The following is a 16618-nucleotide window of genomic DNA, read 5'->3' on the forward strand; positions in this document are numbered from 1 at the left end:
GGCTTGGTTTTTGCTCTGACGTGCACGGTCAACTGTGGGACCTTATATAGAAAGGTGTGTGCTTTCCAAATCATGTCCAATGAATTGCATTGACCACAGGTGGACTCAATCAACTTGTATAAACATCTCAAGGACGATCAATAGAAACAGGATGCACCTGAGCTCAATTTCAAGTCATATAACAACGGGTCTGAATACTTACACTTATGTAAATAATTTCTGTTTTTTATTTGTAATAAATGTGCAAAAATGTCTAAAGACCTGTTGACTTTGTCATTATGGGTATTGTATGTAGTATAATGAGGATAAAAAAATGATATATTTTAGAATTAGGCTGTAACGTAACAAAATGTGGAAAAAGTCCATGGGTCTGAATACTTTCCGAATGCACTGTATTTTACCCTTCAATGAATGGGTCCCCTTTCATGATGAGCACAATCTGTGGTAGAAAGCCAACTTGTAAATCAATAAACCTTCGGTGTGTTGAACGTGAAGATAATGATACACTCTAAGGGAGGGAGTAGACAGACTCCCTATTTTTCTCACTGGTCTATTAACACTCTTGTCTACAAGGTATAAGAATAATTATTTGAATAATTATTTAAATATACTATGATATTCAGATTCAGCCATTAATCTACCGGATTACCAGAAGATCCCGTCCATTTTCAAATCAAATCAAATCAAATTTATTTATATAGCCCTTCGTACATCAGCTAATATCTCGAAGTGCTGTACAGAAACCCAGCCTAAAACCCCAAACAGCAAGCAATGCAGGTGTAGAAGCACGGTGGCTAGGAAAAACTCCCTTAGAAAGGCCAAAACTAGGAAGAAACCTAGAGAGGAACCAGGCTATGAGGGGTGGCCAGTCCTCTTCTGGCTGTGCGGGTGGAGATTATAACAGAACATGGACAAGATGTTCAAATGTTCATAAATGACCAGCATGGTACATAATAATAATCACAGTAGTTATCGAGGGTGTAGCAAGTCAGCACCTCAGGAGTAAATGTCAGTTGGCTTTTCATAGCATAATAACAGGAAATGAAGGTGGAGGGACCATGCACCATGTCTCCTTCCACTTACAGAAAAATCACATGATGTCATGTGAAATTTCACATGTGAAATCATGTGAAAATTTGTTTTTGGAACACTTCACGTGTGATCATGTTTTCACATGTGTAGTTTCATGTTATCACATACTGCTTTACATGGTATCACATTAACTCACATCAGTCAGCTTCTATTACTTTTGAGAAGCAGACCCCTCACAAGTCCTCAACTGGCAGCTTCATGAAATAGTACCTGCCAAACACCAGTCTCAACGTCAAACAGTGAAGAGGCGACTCCGGGATGCTGGCATTCTAGGCAGAGTTCCTCTGTCCAGTGTCTGTGTTCTTTTGCCAATCTTAATCTTTTCTTTTTGTTGGCCAGTCTGAGATATGGCTTTTCTTTGCAACTCTAAACTGATGTTAGAAATAAAATGATGGTCCGATAGTCCAGGATTATGAGAAAAACATTAAGATCTACAACATTTATTCATGTGACAAAACTAGGTCCAGAGTATGACTGTGGCAGTGAGTAGATCCAGAGACATGTTGGACAAAACCCACTGAGTCGATGAATGCTCCGAAAGCCTTTTGGAGTGGGTCTGTGACTTTTCCATGTGAATATTAAAATCACAAAAAATTTGAATATTATCTGCTATGACTACAAGGTCCGATAGGAATTCAGGAACTCAGTGAGGAACGCTGTATAGGCCCAGGAGGCCTGTAAACAGTAGCTATAAAAAGTGATTGAGTAGGCTGCATAGATTTCATGACTAGAAGGCTCAAAAGACGAAAACGTAATTTTTTTTTTTGTAAATTGAAATTTGCTTTCGTAAATGTTAGCAACACCTCTGCCTTTGCGGGATGCGCGGGGGATATGGTCACTAGTGTAACCAGGAGGTGAGGCCTCATTTAAAACAGTAAATTCATCAGGCTTAAGCCATGTTTCAGTCAGGCCAATCACATCAAGATTATGATCAGTGATTAGTTCATTGACTATAACTGCCTTTGAAGTGAGGGATCTAACATTAAGTAGCCCTATTTTGAGATGTGAGGTATCACGATATCTTTCAATAATGGCAGGAATGGAGGAGGTCTTTATCCCAGTGAGATTGCTAAGGTGAACACCGCCATGTTAGAGTTGCACAGACTCCTCCCACTCATCTTTCTATTCTGGTTAGAGCCAGTTTGCCCTGTTCTGTGAAGGGAGGAGTACACAGCGTTGTACGAGATATTCAGTTTCTTGGCAATTTCTCGCATGGAATAGCCTTCCTTTCTCAGAGCAAGAATAGACTGACGGATTTCAAAAGAAAGTCTTTGTATCTGGCCATTTTGAGCCTGTAATCGAACCCACAAATGCTGATGCTCCCGATACTTAACTAGTCTAAAGAAGGCCAGTTTTATTTCTTCTTTAATCAGAAAAACAGTTTTCAGCTGTGCTAACAGAATTGCAAAAGGGTTTTCTAATGATCAATTAGCCTTTTAAAATGATAAACTTGGATTAGCTAACACAACGTTCCATTGGAAAAAGGAGTGATGGTTGCTGATAATGGGCCTCTGTACGCCTATGTAGATATTCCATTAAAAATGAGCCGTTTCCAGCTACAATGTTGTTGTAAATTAATAACAATGTCTACACTGTATTTCTGATCAATTTGATGTTATTTTAATGGACAAAAATATTTGCTTTTCTTTCAAAAACAAGGAAATGTCTAAGTGACCCCAAACTCTTGAACGGTAGTGTGTGTATATATATGTATATACTGTATATCTACAGTATGTGTATATATACACATACTGTAGATATACAGTATATACATTTTTTACATAAAATAATCAACCAACGATCTTAACTACAAAACACAATAAATGCTCAGTCAAGTTACCATAGCAATGTTAAATAAAAAATATTATTAAATAATAAACAAAATAAAATAAAATGTAAAAAACTAAATATGAAACCAAATATGTTAAAAGTCATAATATAATACAGTACCAGTCAAAAGTTTGTACACACCTACTCATTCAAGGGTTTTTCTTTATTTTTGGTATTTTCTACATTGTAGAATATTAGTGAAGACATCAGAACTATGAAATAACACATGGAATCATGTAGTAACCAAAAAAGTGTTATGATAGGCATACACTTTAACCACTGACAAAAATCCCTATAAACACAACGTAAATGTGTATATATGTTTACGGAGAAGAATAGTTTAGCTCAGCCTACTATATCAGTATATTAGTACTATTAATAGACCATCAATAAACTGTTCATATTTAAATGAACATGTTAGCTTGTTGACATACCTGTATTTTGTTCCAGATGAAGAGTCCAATGACAGTAAAGATGACTAGCAGTAAAATAGTCAGAGTCGTGATGAAGGCTCCAAGACTCCAATGTCCTATACAAAGGATTTATCAAACCACTTAAAATTTGACAAAATCTGTATTTAAAATCCTAAGTGAGTCTTATTTCTCACGTTTATGTTGTCATCTTTGGTAGATACAGTAACACAAAACAACATATTACAGGACTTCACCGGTCCACCTGTACCCGAAAAGCCAGGCTGGACCTAATTGTCATGGGTCTTGGATAATTGTAATTATAACCGATTTGCCCGTAATGACCCGTACAGAGCCGAATGCGACTGGTGCTGTGGAGAGAGAGTGAACATTTTACAATTGATGCTGCTGCTCTTTCTTTTCACAAAGTGGTGCGTGAAGCTCGCTGTTGTTGCCTGCCAATCACAAGTCATCAAAGCATCCCTATAGTAAAAGAGCCAAGTTAGGAGATACAGGTAATTACAAAAATAAAGGAAACACAGACATAAAGTGTCTTAATGGGAATAACGGCAAATTCAGGAAATGTGTCTAAGTTCATAAACCCCTCGAACTTGTTGTTGGACTGTCTGTCAAAGTGCAGGCCTCTCTCAGTCAGGGAGAGTAAGGTAGAGCTAGAGCGAACGCTATGTCACAGGGTTATACAGTCCCCCACTCACTGCAGCGCTACATAGAACTTGATGGAATGACACAAATCTATGTAAAACAAAAAGTATGTCCTGTCACAGTGAAAATACTAAATTCGGGATGTCCAATCAATTGTGAGATATGGCATATACATTTTATGTGATAAATGTGTGTCTCGGGTTCACAATCTGATATTTTCTGAGATCTAACATGGACATACCATGGATCATTTTGCTATTTTGTTTTGAATATTAAGACACCCTGGATTTGGCATTTACTACTACAGCGCATATGCACAGTGCAGTCTTCAATCCCTTACCATTTACTGTGAGGAAGACACTGGCCTACTCATACCACTGTGCGCTGCTGACACGGCACACATACTGTACCGGGGGTCCACAGGGCCCTCCAGGATTGTGTGATCTTTATAACTCAGCAAAAAAAGAAAGTCCCTTTTTCAGGAGCCTGTATTTCAAAGATAATTCGTAAAAATCCAAATAACATCACAGATTTTCATTGTAAATGGTTTAAACACGGTTTCCCATGCTTGAACAATGAACCATAAACAATTAATGAACATGCACCTGTGGAACGGTCTTTGACGCAATTAAGGTCACAGTTATGAAAACTTAGGACACTAAAGAGACCTTTCTACTGACTCTGAAAAACACCAAAAGAAAGATGCCCAGGGTCCCTGCTCATCTGCGTGAACGTGCCTTAGACATGCTGCAAGGAGGCATGAGGACTGCAGAAGTGGCCAGGGCAATAAATTGCAATGTCCGTACTCTGAGACGCCTAAGACAGCGCTACAGGGAGACAGGACGGACAGCTGATCGTTCTCGCAGTGGCAGACCACGTGTAACTACACCTGCACAGGATCGGTACATCCGAACATCACACCTGCGGGACAGGAACAGGATGGCAACAACAACTGCCTGAGTTACACCAGGAATGCACAATCCCTCCATCAGTGCTCAGACTGTCCGCAATAGGCTGAGAGAGGCTGGACTGAGGGCTTGTAGGCCTGTTGGAAGGCAGGTCCTCACCAGACATCACCGGTAACAACGTCGCCTATGGGCACAACCCCACCGTCGCTTTACCAGACAGGACTGGCAAAAAGTGCTCTTCACTAACGAGTCGCGGTTTTGTCTCACAAGCGGTGATGGTTGGATTCACGTTTATCGTTGAAGGAATGAGCGTTACTCCGAGGTCTGTACTCTGGAGCGGTATCAATTTTGAGGTGGAGGGTCCGTCATGGTCTGGGGCGGTGTGTCACAGCATCATCCAACTGAGCTTGTTGTCATTGCAGGCAATCTCAACGCTGTGCGTTACAGGYAAGACATCCTCCTCCCTCATGTGGTACCCTTCCTGCAGGCTCATCCTGACATGAACCTCCAGCATGACAATGTCACCAGCCATACTGTTCATTCTGTGCGTGATTTCCTGCAAGACAGGAATGTCAGTGTTCTGCCATGGCCAGCGAGGAGCCCAGATCTCAATCCCATTGAGCATGTGGGACCCGTTGGATTGGAGGGTGAGGGCTAGAGCCATTCCCCCCATAAATGTCTGCAAATCTGGTGCAGTCCATGAGAAAGAGATGTATTGCAGTACTTAATGCAGCTGGTGGCCACACCAGATATTGACTGTTATTTTAATCCATGGTTCAGTTTTCTTTATACAAATTTATTACAAATTTCTGCTAACTTTAATCACCGCTTGCTAACAATCAATGGAAGTGATGGAAACACTGAAAAAAAATATATGTTGTACTTCTTAGATCATATTAGCTAAGGACAGGTCTCCATTCTAAAGCCTGTAGACATGCATGTTGGTTAAAAGGAGTCTTGATTTTTCCATTTTGTCATTGTATTGAGTAATCCTATCATCTGTTGTTTTTCAAATTGTTTTACAAAACATAACTATTTCATGTAATTGATCAAAATTATGTCAATAACAAATTCAAAACCATCGAGGCTATTCTTTGCTTGTATTAGCCAACAGGCAAATGTGTATGAGCTTTAGAAAGGAGAGCTGTCCTTAGCGCACAACCAGCATATTTTCTCCATCTGATTGGGACATGCTGCTGTGCAAAACCGCGGTACAGCGCACTAACTATACCACAAGGGGGTGTAGCATTGGAATCTGAAACAAAAGCTGTATTGTGGCAGCTGACAGGACACCATGGTCAATAGAAAATATTTTGCAGTCAGTCTTGTACTCTTGATATTAATTTATTTAAGCATATTACATTTTTAACAAGAGGACGTCATTATCTAAATACCTTTCAACAGAATTAAAGAATATATGATACTGCTAGCTTTTATTACAGTTAAATTACAGTGTACATCAATAATCTCACTACAATTGTAGTTGTTTTGATTACCCTTGTGCCTTAGATGACAAACCATATACACCTGGGCATCACTGAATTACACTCATGTCTAAAATTATATCTCTGACCACCTGTTCCTGTCTTCAACATGTCTGTTCTATTGATGAGCAGTATTGTTGGACATGTGTCTAATGTGACATGTTTTAACCCTCATCTCTTAGTTTTAATTCAATATTGTTATTGGGTGTTGTCCAGGGCTGAACACAGGAAGAAACTTGTATGATGTCACCACATTATAAAAAGTGTAGATATGTGACTCTGTATCAACATTATAAAAAGACAGAGAGTGTTTACCACAGTCTAGAAACACTCCTACCACAGAGAGATGTTCTCTCACAGGTACTGAGGTTGGAGGGTCAGTATTGACATGGAAACCCTTTCCTTCTTCATAAGAGACAATCCAGAATCCATAATGAGGTGTTACAAGGACTGTAGATGTTCTCTCAGCATTATCTCTGGCCACACCAACATACCATGACAGTTGCCCACAGTCACCCACTGCTTTATCCACTGTTTCATCCCTCACCTTAACGTCCCAGTAGTGTTGTTCTGATGTGAAACCCTGATTGGCCAATACATGAGGATGCCTTTGATCTGAAGATTTCATCGTTTTTTTTTTGTTGATGTACTGAGCTGTCTTTCCTTCTTGAGTCACTCTAATATCACTGTGAGCAGTTTTTCATCCATAGTAGTGTTCTCTGAGGGAAGAGAATATGGTTTTATTCATTGACATCCAATATTAAGATGTGTAAGTAGTGTGATCTAGGCCGATATAATAATTATCTTAAAGGGATAGTTTGGGATTTTGGCAATTAGGCCATTTATCTAGCTGTTCCTGTACACTTTCAGTCGTTGCTCTAACGCTACTTAGCATTAGCTCGTGAAACTACCTCAAACGTCCTTCATACTGGAAGGAGACATTTAAAATGATATCCACAAGTTCATCTGACTCTGGGGAAGTCGATAAAGGGCCTCATTGCCAAAATCACGAACTATCCCTTTAAAAGGGAAGTAATCAACATGACTGATAGGGTCATACAGTGCCTGTAAAAAAATGAATGGCCAAATCAACTAAAATCAACTAAATTATTTGGTTTGACATTAATATTGCTTAGATGTTATGTAACCTATTTATTTATTTTTTATTTAACCTTTATTTAACTAGGCAAGTCAGTTAAGGACAAAATTGGGGGACATTGAGTGGTTCTGGACCGGTTCCGACTGACATTTTGGTGTACAAAGCTCTCTGTGAACGTCGTAGGGTACCATGTCTTAAGGCGTCAGCATGTTCGAACCAAATGAGTGTCCTCGTATCTTCCCATAAAAAACGATTTTGAGACGTCGTAGCCAGTATACACTTCCTCTAAATAGTCAGAATTAATCTAAGATAACTCAAGAAATCTGTCATTCAATTTCTTCTTATTCGATGAGGTTTAACGGCGGTTGGCATCCAATGTATGTTGCATCTCTGCTCTTCGTTCCCACTCTCCCAACTGAGCTGACTTGAAAGTCAGGATTCAGACCCCATATTTGCATAGGGAGTGACGTATCACATTTTCTACACTATATAGTCAAATTAACAATTTCCTATGTCTGTGAAACAGTTGAATTACAGTGTACATCAAGGATTAATTTCCTATATCTGTGAAACTTACAGCTGTGCTTGCAATATGTTTATGAAACGAGAGAATATAGCGACTGCAACAGTACTAGTTTCATCTCGCTGTGATATTCCCAGTCGGATTTAGAGCTCTAAACATGAACGTTTCATGGAATTGAACTAAGATCACTTTCTCTTGGCCACAGATGGATAAAATCACTTTGTGCTTAAAGCTGAAGTTGTAACGAGTCTGCACACATTTGAATGGTGTCTGTGCGCTGCACAGTGGGCGTTAGTTAGCTGACCTGATTTACACTGTTCACGCTTAATTTGATCTGAAAACAAAGCCACAATCAAAACCGTGTTAATATAAAATCAATCATGTTTTATGTTACAATGTATCACATCTAATTTCATCACACTGATGAGATTTCACATATTTACAATCTGTATGGTGTTTAATTTTCTGTGATGAAAACAACGTGCAAGAAAAAAAATACTTGTCAACAAATCTCTTACAGTAATGTTATTATCGTTGACATATATTGCTGTTAATGACAAGAATGTGTTTTATACCTCTATATTCCAGGCTCCTGCACACAGATATTCAACATGAACCAAATTCTTCTAAAATCCTCATAAAACACAGATAGGCTTCCTAAGCATGTTCACCTCAGTTTTTATGGGGTTGAGTGGATATTTGGATACAGTGCTTATAGAATGTAGTCATTGCATAAGTATTCACCCCCTTTGTTTAGGCATGCCTAAATGAGTTCAAAAGCAACATTTTGCTTAAATAATCACATAATATATTATACACTGTGTGAAATAATATGATTTTTCATACATACAACATCTGTAAGGTCCCTCAGTCAAGTATTGAATTTCAAGCACAGATTCAACTACAAAGGCCAGAGAGCTTTTCGAAAGCCTCATTAAGAAGGGCAGTGATTGGTAGATGGGCAACAATAACAAATCAGACATTGAACATATCTGCATGGTCAAGGGAGGTTCCAGGGAGGCACTTTTGACTTTTGATCTGCTTGAAAATCTATGGCAAGACTTGAAAATTGCTGTCTTGCCATGATCCCCAACACCTTGACAGAGCATGAAGAATTTTGAAAAGAATAATGGGCAAATATTGCACAATACAGGTGTGCAAAGCCCTTTTGCGACTTGCCCAAAAAGACTCACAGCTGTAATCGCTGCTCCTCCCTTCCTATAGGCAGTAACTCAAGCAGGATGTTTTCGTGACAAGGACTATTCAACGCTGGTAGGACCAATCGGAATCCACGCTTCAAGATTGTTTTGATCACGTGGACTGGGACATGTTCCGGGTAGCCACAGAGAATAATATTGATTTATACGATGAGTCTGTGAGTGAGTTTATAAGGAAGTGCCTAGGAGATGTTGTACTCACTGTGACTATTAAAACCTACCCTAACCAGAAACCGTGGATAGATGGTGGCATTTGCGCAAAACTGAAAGTGCGAACCATCACATTTAACCATGGAAAGTTTACTGGGAATATGAGCGAATACAAACAGTGTAGGTATTCCCTCCGCAAGGCAATCAAACAAGCGAAATGTCAGTATAGAGACAAAGTGGATTCGCATTTCAACGGCATAGACACGAGATGTATGTGTCAGGGTCAACAGACAATCACTGACTACAAAATTAAAACCAGCCACGTCACGGACACAGACGTCTTGCGTCCAGACAAACGAAACACCTTCTTTGCCCGCTTTGAGGATAATACAGTGCCACTGACATGGCCTGCTACCAAATCCTGCGGGCTCTTCTCTTTTGTGGCGACATGAGTAAGACATTTAAATGTGCTAACCCTCGCAAGACTGCCGGCCCAGACGGCATCCCTAGTCGTGATCTCAGAGAATGCGCAGACCAGCTGGCTGGTGTGTTTACGGACATATTCAATCTCTCCCTATCCCAGTCTGCTGTCCCCACATGCTTCAAGATGGCCACCATAATTCCTGTACCAGGGAAGGCTATGGTAACTGAACTAAATAGCTAACGCACCATTGCACTCACTTGTGTCATCATGAAGTGCTTTGAAAGACTAGTCAAGGATCATATCACCTCCAACTTACCTGTCAACCTAGACCAACTTATATTTGCGTACCGCCCCAATAGGTCCACAGACGGTGCAATCGCCATCAAACTGCACACTGCCCTATCCCACCTGGACAAGAGGAATGCCTATGTAACAATGCTGTTCATTGACTACAGCTCAGCATTCAACACCATCGTACCCTCCAAGCTCATCATTAAGCTTGAGGCCCTGGGTCTCAACCCCGCCCTGTGCAATTGGGTCGTGGACTTCCTGACGGGCCGCCCCCAGGTGGTGAAGGTAGGAAACAACATCTCCACTTCGCTGATCCTCAACACTGGGGCCTCACCAGGGTGCGTGCTCAGCCCCCTCCTGTACTCCCTGTTCACCCATGACTGCATGGCCATGCACGCCTCCAACTCAATCATCAAGTTTGCAGATGACACAACAGTAGTAGGCTTGATTACCAACAACGACGAGACAGCCTAAAGGGAGGTGGTGAGGGCACTCAGAATGTGGTGTGAGGAAAACAACATCTCACCCAACGTCAACAAAACTAAGGAGATGATCGTGGACTTCAGGAAACAGCAGAAGGAGCCCCCCCCATCCACATCGATGGGACAGAAGTGGAGAAGGTGGAAAGTTAAGTTCCTTGGCGTACACATCACGGACAAACTGAAATGGTCCACCCACAAAGACAGTGTGGTGTCGAGGCTGAACCTCAGGAGGCTGAAGAAATTTCGCTTGTCATCTAAAACTCTCACAAACTTTTACAGATGCACAATTGAGAGCATCCTGTCGGGCTGCATCACCGCCTGGTATGTCAACTGCACTGATCATGACCGCAGGGCACTCCAGAGGGTGATGCGGTCTGCAAAATGCATCACCAGGGGGCAAAATACCTGCCCACCCGATGTCACAGGAAGGCCAAAAAGATCATCAAGGTCAACAGCCACCCGGGCCACTGCCTGCTCATCCCGCTACCAGAAGGCGAGGTCAGTAGAGGTGCATCAAAGCTGGAACCGAGAGACTGAATAATTGCTTATATCTCAAGGCCATCAGACTGTTAAACAGCCATCACTAACACAATGAGGCTGCTGCCTACATATAGACCTGAAATCATTAGCCACTTTAATAAATGGATCACTAGTGGCAAAGAAAAAGCCATATCTCAGACTGGCCAATAAATGTAAAGATTAAGATTGGCAAAAGAACACAGACAATGGACAGAGGAACTCTGTCTAGAAGGCCAGCATCTAGGAGTCGCCTCTTCAGTGTTGATGTTGAGACTGGTGTTTTGCGGGAACTATTTAATGAAGCTGCCAGTTGAGGAATTGTGAGGTGTCTGTTTCTCAAACTAGACTCAAATGTACTTGTCCTCTTGCTCAGTTGTGCACCGGGGCCTCCCACTCCTCTTTCTATTCTGGTTAGAGACAGTTTGCGCTGTTCTGTGAAGGGAGTAGTACACAGCATTGTACTAGATCTTCAGTTTCTTGGCAATTTCTCGCATGGAATAGCCTTCATTTCTCAGAACAAGAATAGATTGACGAGTTTCAGAAAATAGTCTTTGTTTCTGGACATTTTGAGCCTGTAATCGAACCCACATGCTAATGCTACAGATACTCAACTACTCTGAAGAAGGCCAGTTTTATTGCTACTTTAATCAGAACAACAGTTTTCAGCTGTGCTAACATAATTGCAAAAGGGTTTTCTAATGATCATTTAGCCTTTTAAAATTATAGACTTGGTGTCACGTGTGCTCCCTCTCCAGCATCTAGGTCACCAGCCTGCTCGTTATGGTGCACACCTGTCACCATCGTATTAAATATGTATTAAATTATTCCCCAGAGTAAGAGTTATACTCTTCATTTCATAGCTTTCCTCTTGGTTGCACTGCTTCCAGCCCCAGGTTGAGATTTGGAGGGCTGGTCTTTATGTTAGATCTTTTATCCAATCATATTCAGCCATTATGTGTTGCCAGGGGTCTAAAATCTGCCCTCAGGCCTTCAGAATCAACAGTGCGGGCGCTTGTAGCTTATAGTGAATGGAAATGAAAATTTAGTGTCAACCAATCAGCTTTAGAGTTGGCTATTGTACGCCTGCTGGCTGGCTCCAGTGTTACACAGGAGCCAGCTAGCAGGCGTAGTGCGTGCACGTCTTTTGATTGGATTACCAATATTGAGAGGCAGGTCCTATGGGCAGGTATATGCAGATCTAGGAAACTGAATTTGATAAACAAATTAATTCGCGTACTACTAAGCTGTTTTTTCAACCCACAATGGCGGAAGGAGGAGAAGATATCGATTTGGTCGAGGATATAATTAGAACGCCATTCTCAAGACGAACTTTTCAAGAAAAGTTAGACATTGTAAGGGGTTCGTTCGCTCGCCACTTTCAAAGTTTCAACTACGAGCGCTGTCAATGGCTCACAGGCTCCGAGAAGCACTGCAAACTGTACTGCTGGGAATGCCTATTATTTGCAAGTGATCGATTTGGTGTTTGGAGCCACACTGGCTTTGCAAACTTGAGTTGTCTAACCAAGGCAGCAACGAGACACCAAAGTACGGCTGGGCACTTACAAGCAATGGTGCTTTTGAAAACTTTTGGGGACACCGGAGTGGATCTACAGCTCAAAGAACAAGCGCGCAGGGCAACGGAGCTGCACAATGAAAAGGTGAAGGGAAATATTGAAAAGACTCATTGATTGTGTCATGTTTTTGGGTAAACACTGTTTACCCAAAAATGTCAATTTGTCAATTTCAAGGTGACGCAACGCCTGGTTATACTGCGTTTCTGTCTAAATGTATAGTGTCTAAAGCCATGGCATCATAATGATGGTAATAAGAGGTGGATTAATTTGCGTGGGACTGTGTAGTACCTCACTGAAGGCCCAGGCCCCAGGCCCACGGCACGCCACTGTAAATGAATGATAGGAAATGAAAGAGACTGGGTTATGTTAGAAGTTAATGGTTCTCAGAAGAAAGAAGAAGGCTTTGGAATGTGTTTGATGGAGGAGAGGACAGCGATGTGTTGATACAGGGGAGACAGATGGACATCTGTGTATTGGATGAAAGAGGGGTTGAGGTCAGGAGGTGAGGACAGATTCTCTTAAGAGAGTACATGTTTGGAATCCTGTTACCCTCTTTATTAGCTTCCTGTAGAGCCATAAAACGTAAGGATTGGAGAGAAAGGGGAGTGTCTTAAGTAGGATGCATATAAACTGTGATGTCTGAAATGTTTAGCTGTCTGTTTTCAGCTGTACGGAATCTTTAGGGAAAGATTCAACTTGGTTAAAACTTCTATAGTGTCCGTGAGTTATTTACTCTGAAAAATAAGAACCAAACAATAGACTAAGGCATTACAATATTCCGCCTCAATATCAGTTGTCAGTTTTCATTCTAATGTTAAGTTAAGAATTTGAATATAGAAAGCTGATCCTATCCTTATCAACACATGCTCCAATGACGCACTTGGAGAAAGTTCTCTCTGCGTGGTGTTTTGGGAAACGCATGTTAGGCCTACAACTTTGGCCATTGTATTAACTGGAGAAGGAAAGAAAGAGAGAGATTTTCAATTGATGATCTATTACTGTCTATGTAATTACCTGAGGTAAAGAGTACTTGTTCATTTTTTATCTCTGTCTCCTCTTTGTTTCTCCAGGTGAGTTTAGGTTGTGGTGACCAGCCCTCTGATGAACAGGTAACGTTCACCTGACCTCCTCCTCCACTGGCCACAGAGAGAACTGGTGCGCTGCCTGTCACTGATAGAGAGATAAGGGAGTGTGGAGGCAGGCTACAATGATATGCTTCAGGCTAAACAACAATTGTGAGAAACGATTGTATCACATTTTCCTGTGGATTACTTTGAAGTTATAAAAGTTGTAACTCACCTTATTGTGAGTATTCTATATTTTATGTAGAGTTCGGTGCAGTATTGCAGATGTAAAATCATGTTTAAACCGTTTCAGCCATAAGCCTCTTACCATTCATTGAGAGATACACATGGGCCTTTTCACACCACCTTTCACTGCTGACATGGCACACATACTCCCCCCTGTCTTCCACCGTCACCCTCTCCAGTGTCAGGGACACGTTCCCTCTCTCCAGCCTCCCAGTTAGAGACACCCTGCCCCTGTACCGGGGGTCCACATGGGCCTCCTGGATCTTGTGATCTTTGTACAACAAGGCAGGGCTGTAGGAGTTCTCGGACCGGTACCAGCGCACCTCCAATGGCTCAACAGTGAAAATAGGCCAGAGTTCACAAGGTAGAGTGGCAGAGGCGTTCAACCGGGTCAAAATGGGAACATCAAGGTGAAGACCTCTGGGGCTGGGTATAGGGGGAAAGAAATAAGAACGCATGATGAAGAATACTCATTCAAGTCCTGTTTTGGTCTTTAATAACCAAGAGATTGTTTTAGTGGGTAAATGGAAACTAATGTAATTAACAGAGAATAAACATTCTCACCAGATTTTTGAGAGATGATGGTAATGGTAAAAGCAGCCAGTATCAGCAACCTGAGGTATACCCCTGTGTTGAAGAAAGAGGACAACACTGTTACATTACCCATCATGTGAAAAACCAGTTTTCACATGTGAAATTTCACTTGAAATCATGTGATTTTCTGTAAGTGGAGGGAGACAAATATGGATACCATTATTTAACGATAAAAGGAAGGGTGGTAATCACACAGCATTATTAAATGCTTGTGTACCTGATTGCATGGTCCCTCCACCTTCATTTCCTGTTATTATGCGGTTAAAAATGGACAGGATCTTCTGGTAATCTGGTAGATTAATGGCTGAATCTGAATATCATAGTATATTTTAAAAATGATTATAATAATTATTTGTATACCTTGTAGACAAGAGTGGTAATAAACCAGCGAGAAAAAGAGGGATTCTGTGTGTCAATATCTTCACGTTCACCACACCTTAGGTTTATTGATTTACAAGTTGTCTTTCTACCACAGTGTGTGCTCATCATGAAAGGGGACCCATTCATTGAAGGGTAATATACAGTGCATTCAGAAAGTATTCAGACCTATTGACTTTTTACCACATTTTGTTACGTTACTCTTTTTAAATCCTCATCATAATACACACAATACCCCATAATGACAAAGTGAAAAGAGGTTTTTAGAAATTTTTGCACATTTATTACAAATAAAAACTGAAATTATTTACATAAGTATAAGTATTCAGACCCGTTGTTATATGACTCAAAATTGAGCTCAAGTGCATCCTGTTTCCATTGATCATCCTTGAGATGTTTATACAACTTGATTGAGTCCACCTGTGGTAGATGCAATTCATTGGACATGATTTGGAAAAGCACACACCTATCCGGTCCCACAGTTGACCGTGCATGTCAGAGCAAAAACCAAGCCATGAGGTCGAAGGAATTGTTGATAGAGCTCAGAGACAGGATTGTGTCGAGGCACAGATCTGGGGATGAGTACAAAACTATTTCTGCAGCATGGGAGGTCCCCAAAAACACAGTGGCCATCAATCTTAAATGGAAGAAGTTTGGAACCACCAAGACTCTTTCTAGAGCTGGCCGCCCGGCCAAACTGAGCAATCAGGGGAGAAGGGCCTTGGTCAGGATGGTGACCAAGAACCTGATTGTCACTCTGACAGAGCTTCAGAGTTCCTCTGTGGAGAAGGGAGAACCTTCCAGAAGGACCACCATCTCTGCAGCACTCCACCAATCAAGCCTTTATGGTAGAGTGCCGAGATGGAAGCCACCCCTAAGTAAAAGGCACTTGACAGCCCGCTTGGAGTTTTCCAAAAGGCAACAAAAGGACTCTCAGACCATGAGAATCAAGATTCTCGGGCCTGAATGCCAAGCGTCACGTGTGGTAGAAACCTGCTACCATCCCTACGATGAAGCATGGTGGTGGCAGCATCATGCTGTGGGAATGTTTTTCAGCGGCAGGGACTGGGAAACTATTCTGGATCGAGGAAAAATGAATGGAGCAAAGTACAGCTTGTAGTGTCATACCCAAGAAGACTCGAGGCTGTAATTGCTGCCAAAGGTGATTCAACAGAGTGCTGAGTAAAGGGTCTGAATACTTATGTAAATGTGATATTTCAGTTTTGTATTTTTAATACATTTGCCAAAATTTCTAAATTCTGGTTCAGTATTCGGCCATGATTACTACTGATGCACAACTAGTGCTGTGGCGGTAATGACATTTTGTCAGCCTGTGATTGTCAAGCAAATCTCTGCCAGTCACACGGTAATTGACCTTTAATTAACATAACATTTAGCATATCCTGGCTTCCATTCATTGCCTACAAGCCACTGATGCAGATCTTTGGAACATCTACAGTTGTTGCCAAAAGTTTTGAGAATGACACAAATATTAATTTTCACAAAGTCTGCTACCTCAGTTTGTATGATGCCAATTTGCATATACTCCAGAATGTTATGAACAGTGATCAGATGAATTGCAATTCATTGCAAAGTCCCTCTTTGCCATGCAAATGAACTGAATCCCCAAAAAACATTTCCACTGCATTTCAGCCCTGCCACAAATTGAC

General features: G+C 41.2%; 1 protein-coding gene across 3 annotated transcripts in view; it reads right to left on the bottom strand.

The window, feature by feature from the left end:
• Positions 1-16618, bottom strand: part of LOC112069270 (butyrophilin subfamily 1 member A1-like) — a 47264-nt gene that overhangs the window by 5841 nt on the left and 24805 nt on the right. For 2 of the 3 annotated variants that reach the window (XM_070438493.1, XM_070438494.1), the window contains exon 5: positions 13681-13794. The exons of the other annotated variant lie outside the window; for it this stretch is intronic. In XM_070438493.1, coding sequence (XP_070294594.1) covers positions 13681-13794 — 114 coding nt within the window. The remainder of the gene's footprint in view (positions 1-13680; positions 13795-16618) is intronic. 3 annotated transcript variants of the gene reach the window in all.

The sequence above is a fragment of the Salvelinus sp. IW2-2015 genome, unplaced genomic scaffold (genome assembly GCF_002910315.2).
Source record: "Salvelinus sp. IW2-2015 unplaced genomic scaffold, ASM291031v2 Un_scaffold959, whole genome shotgun sequence".
In the NCBI taxonomy this organism is placed as follows: Eukaryota; Metazoa; Chordata; class Actinopteri; order Salmoniformes; family Salmonidae; genus Salvelinus; species Salvelinus sp. IW2-2015.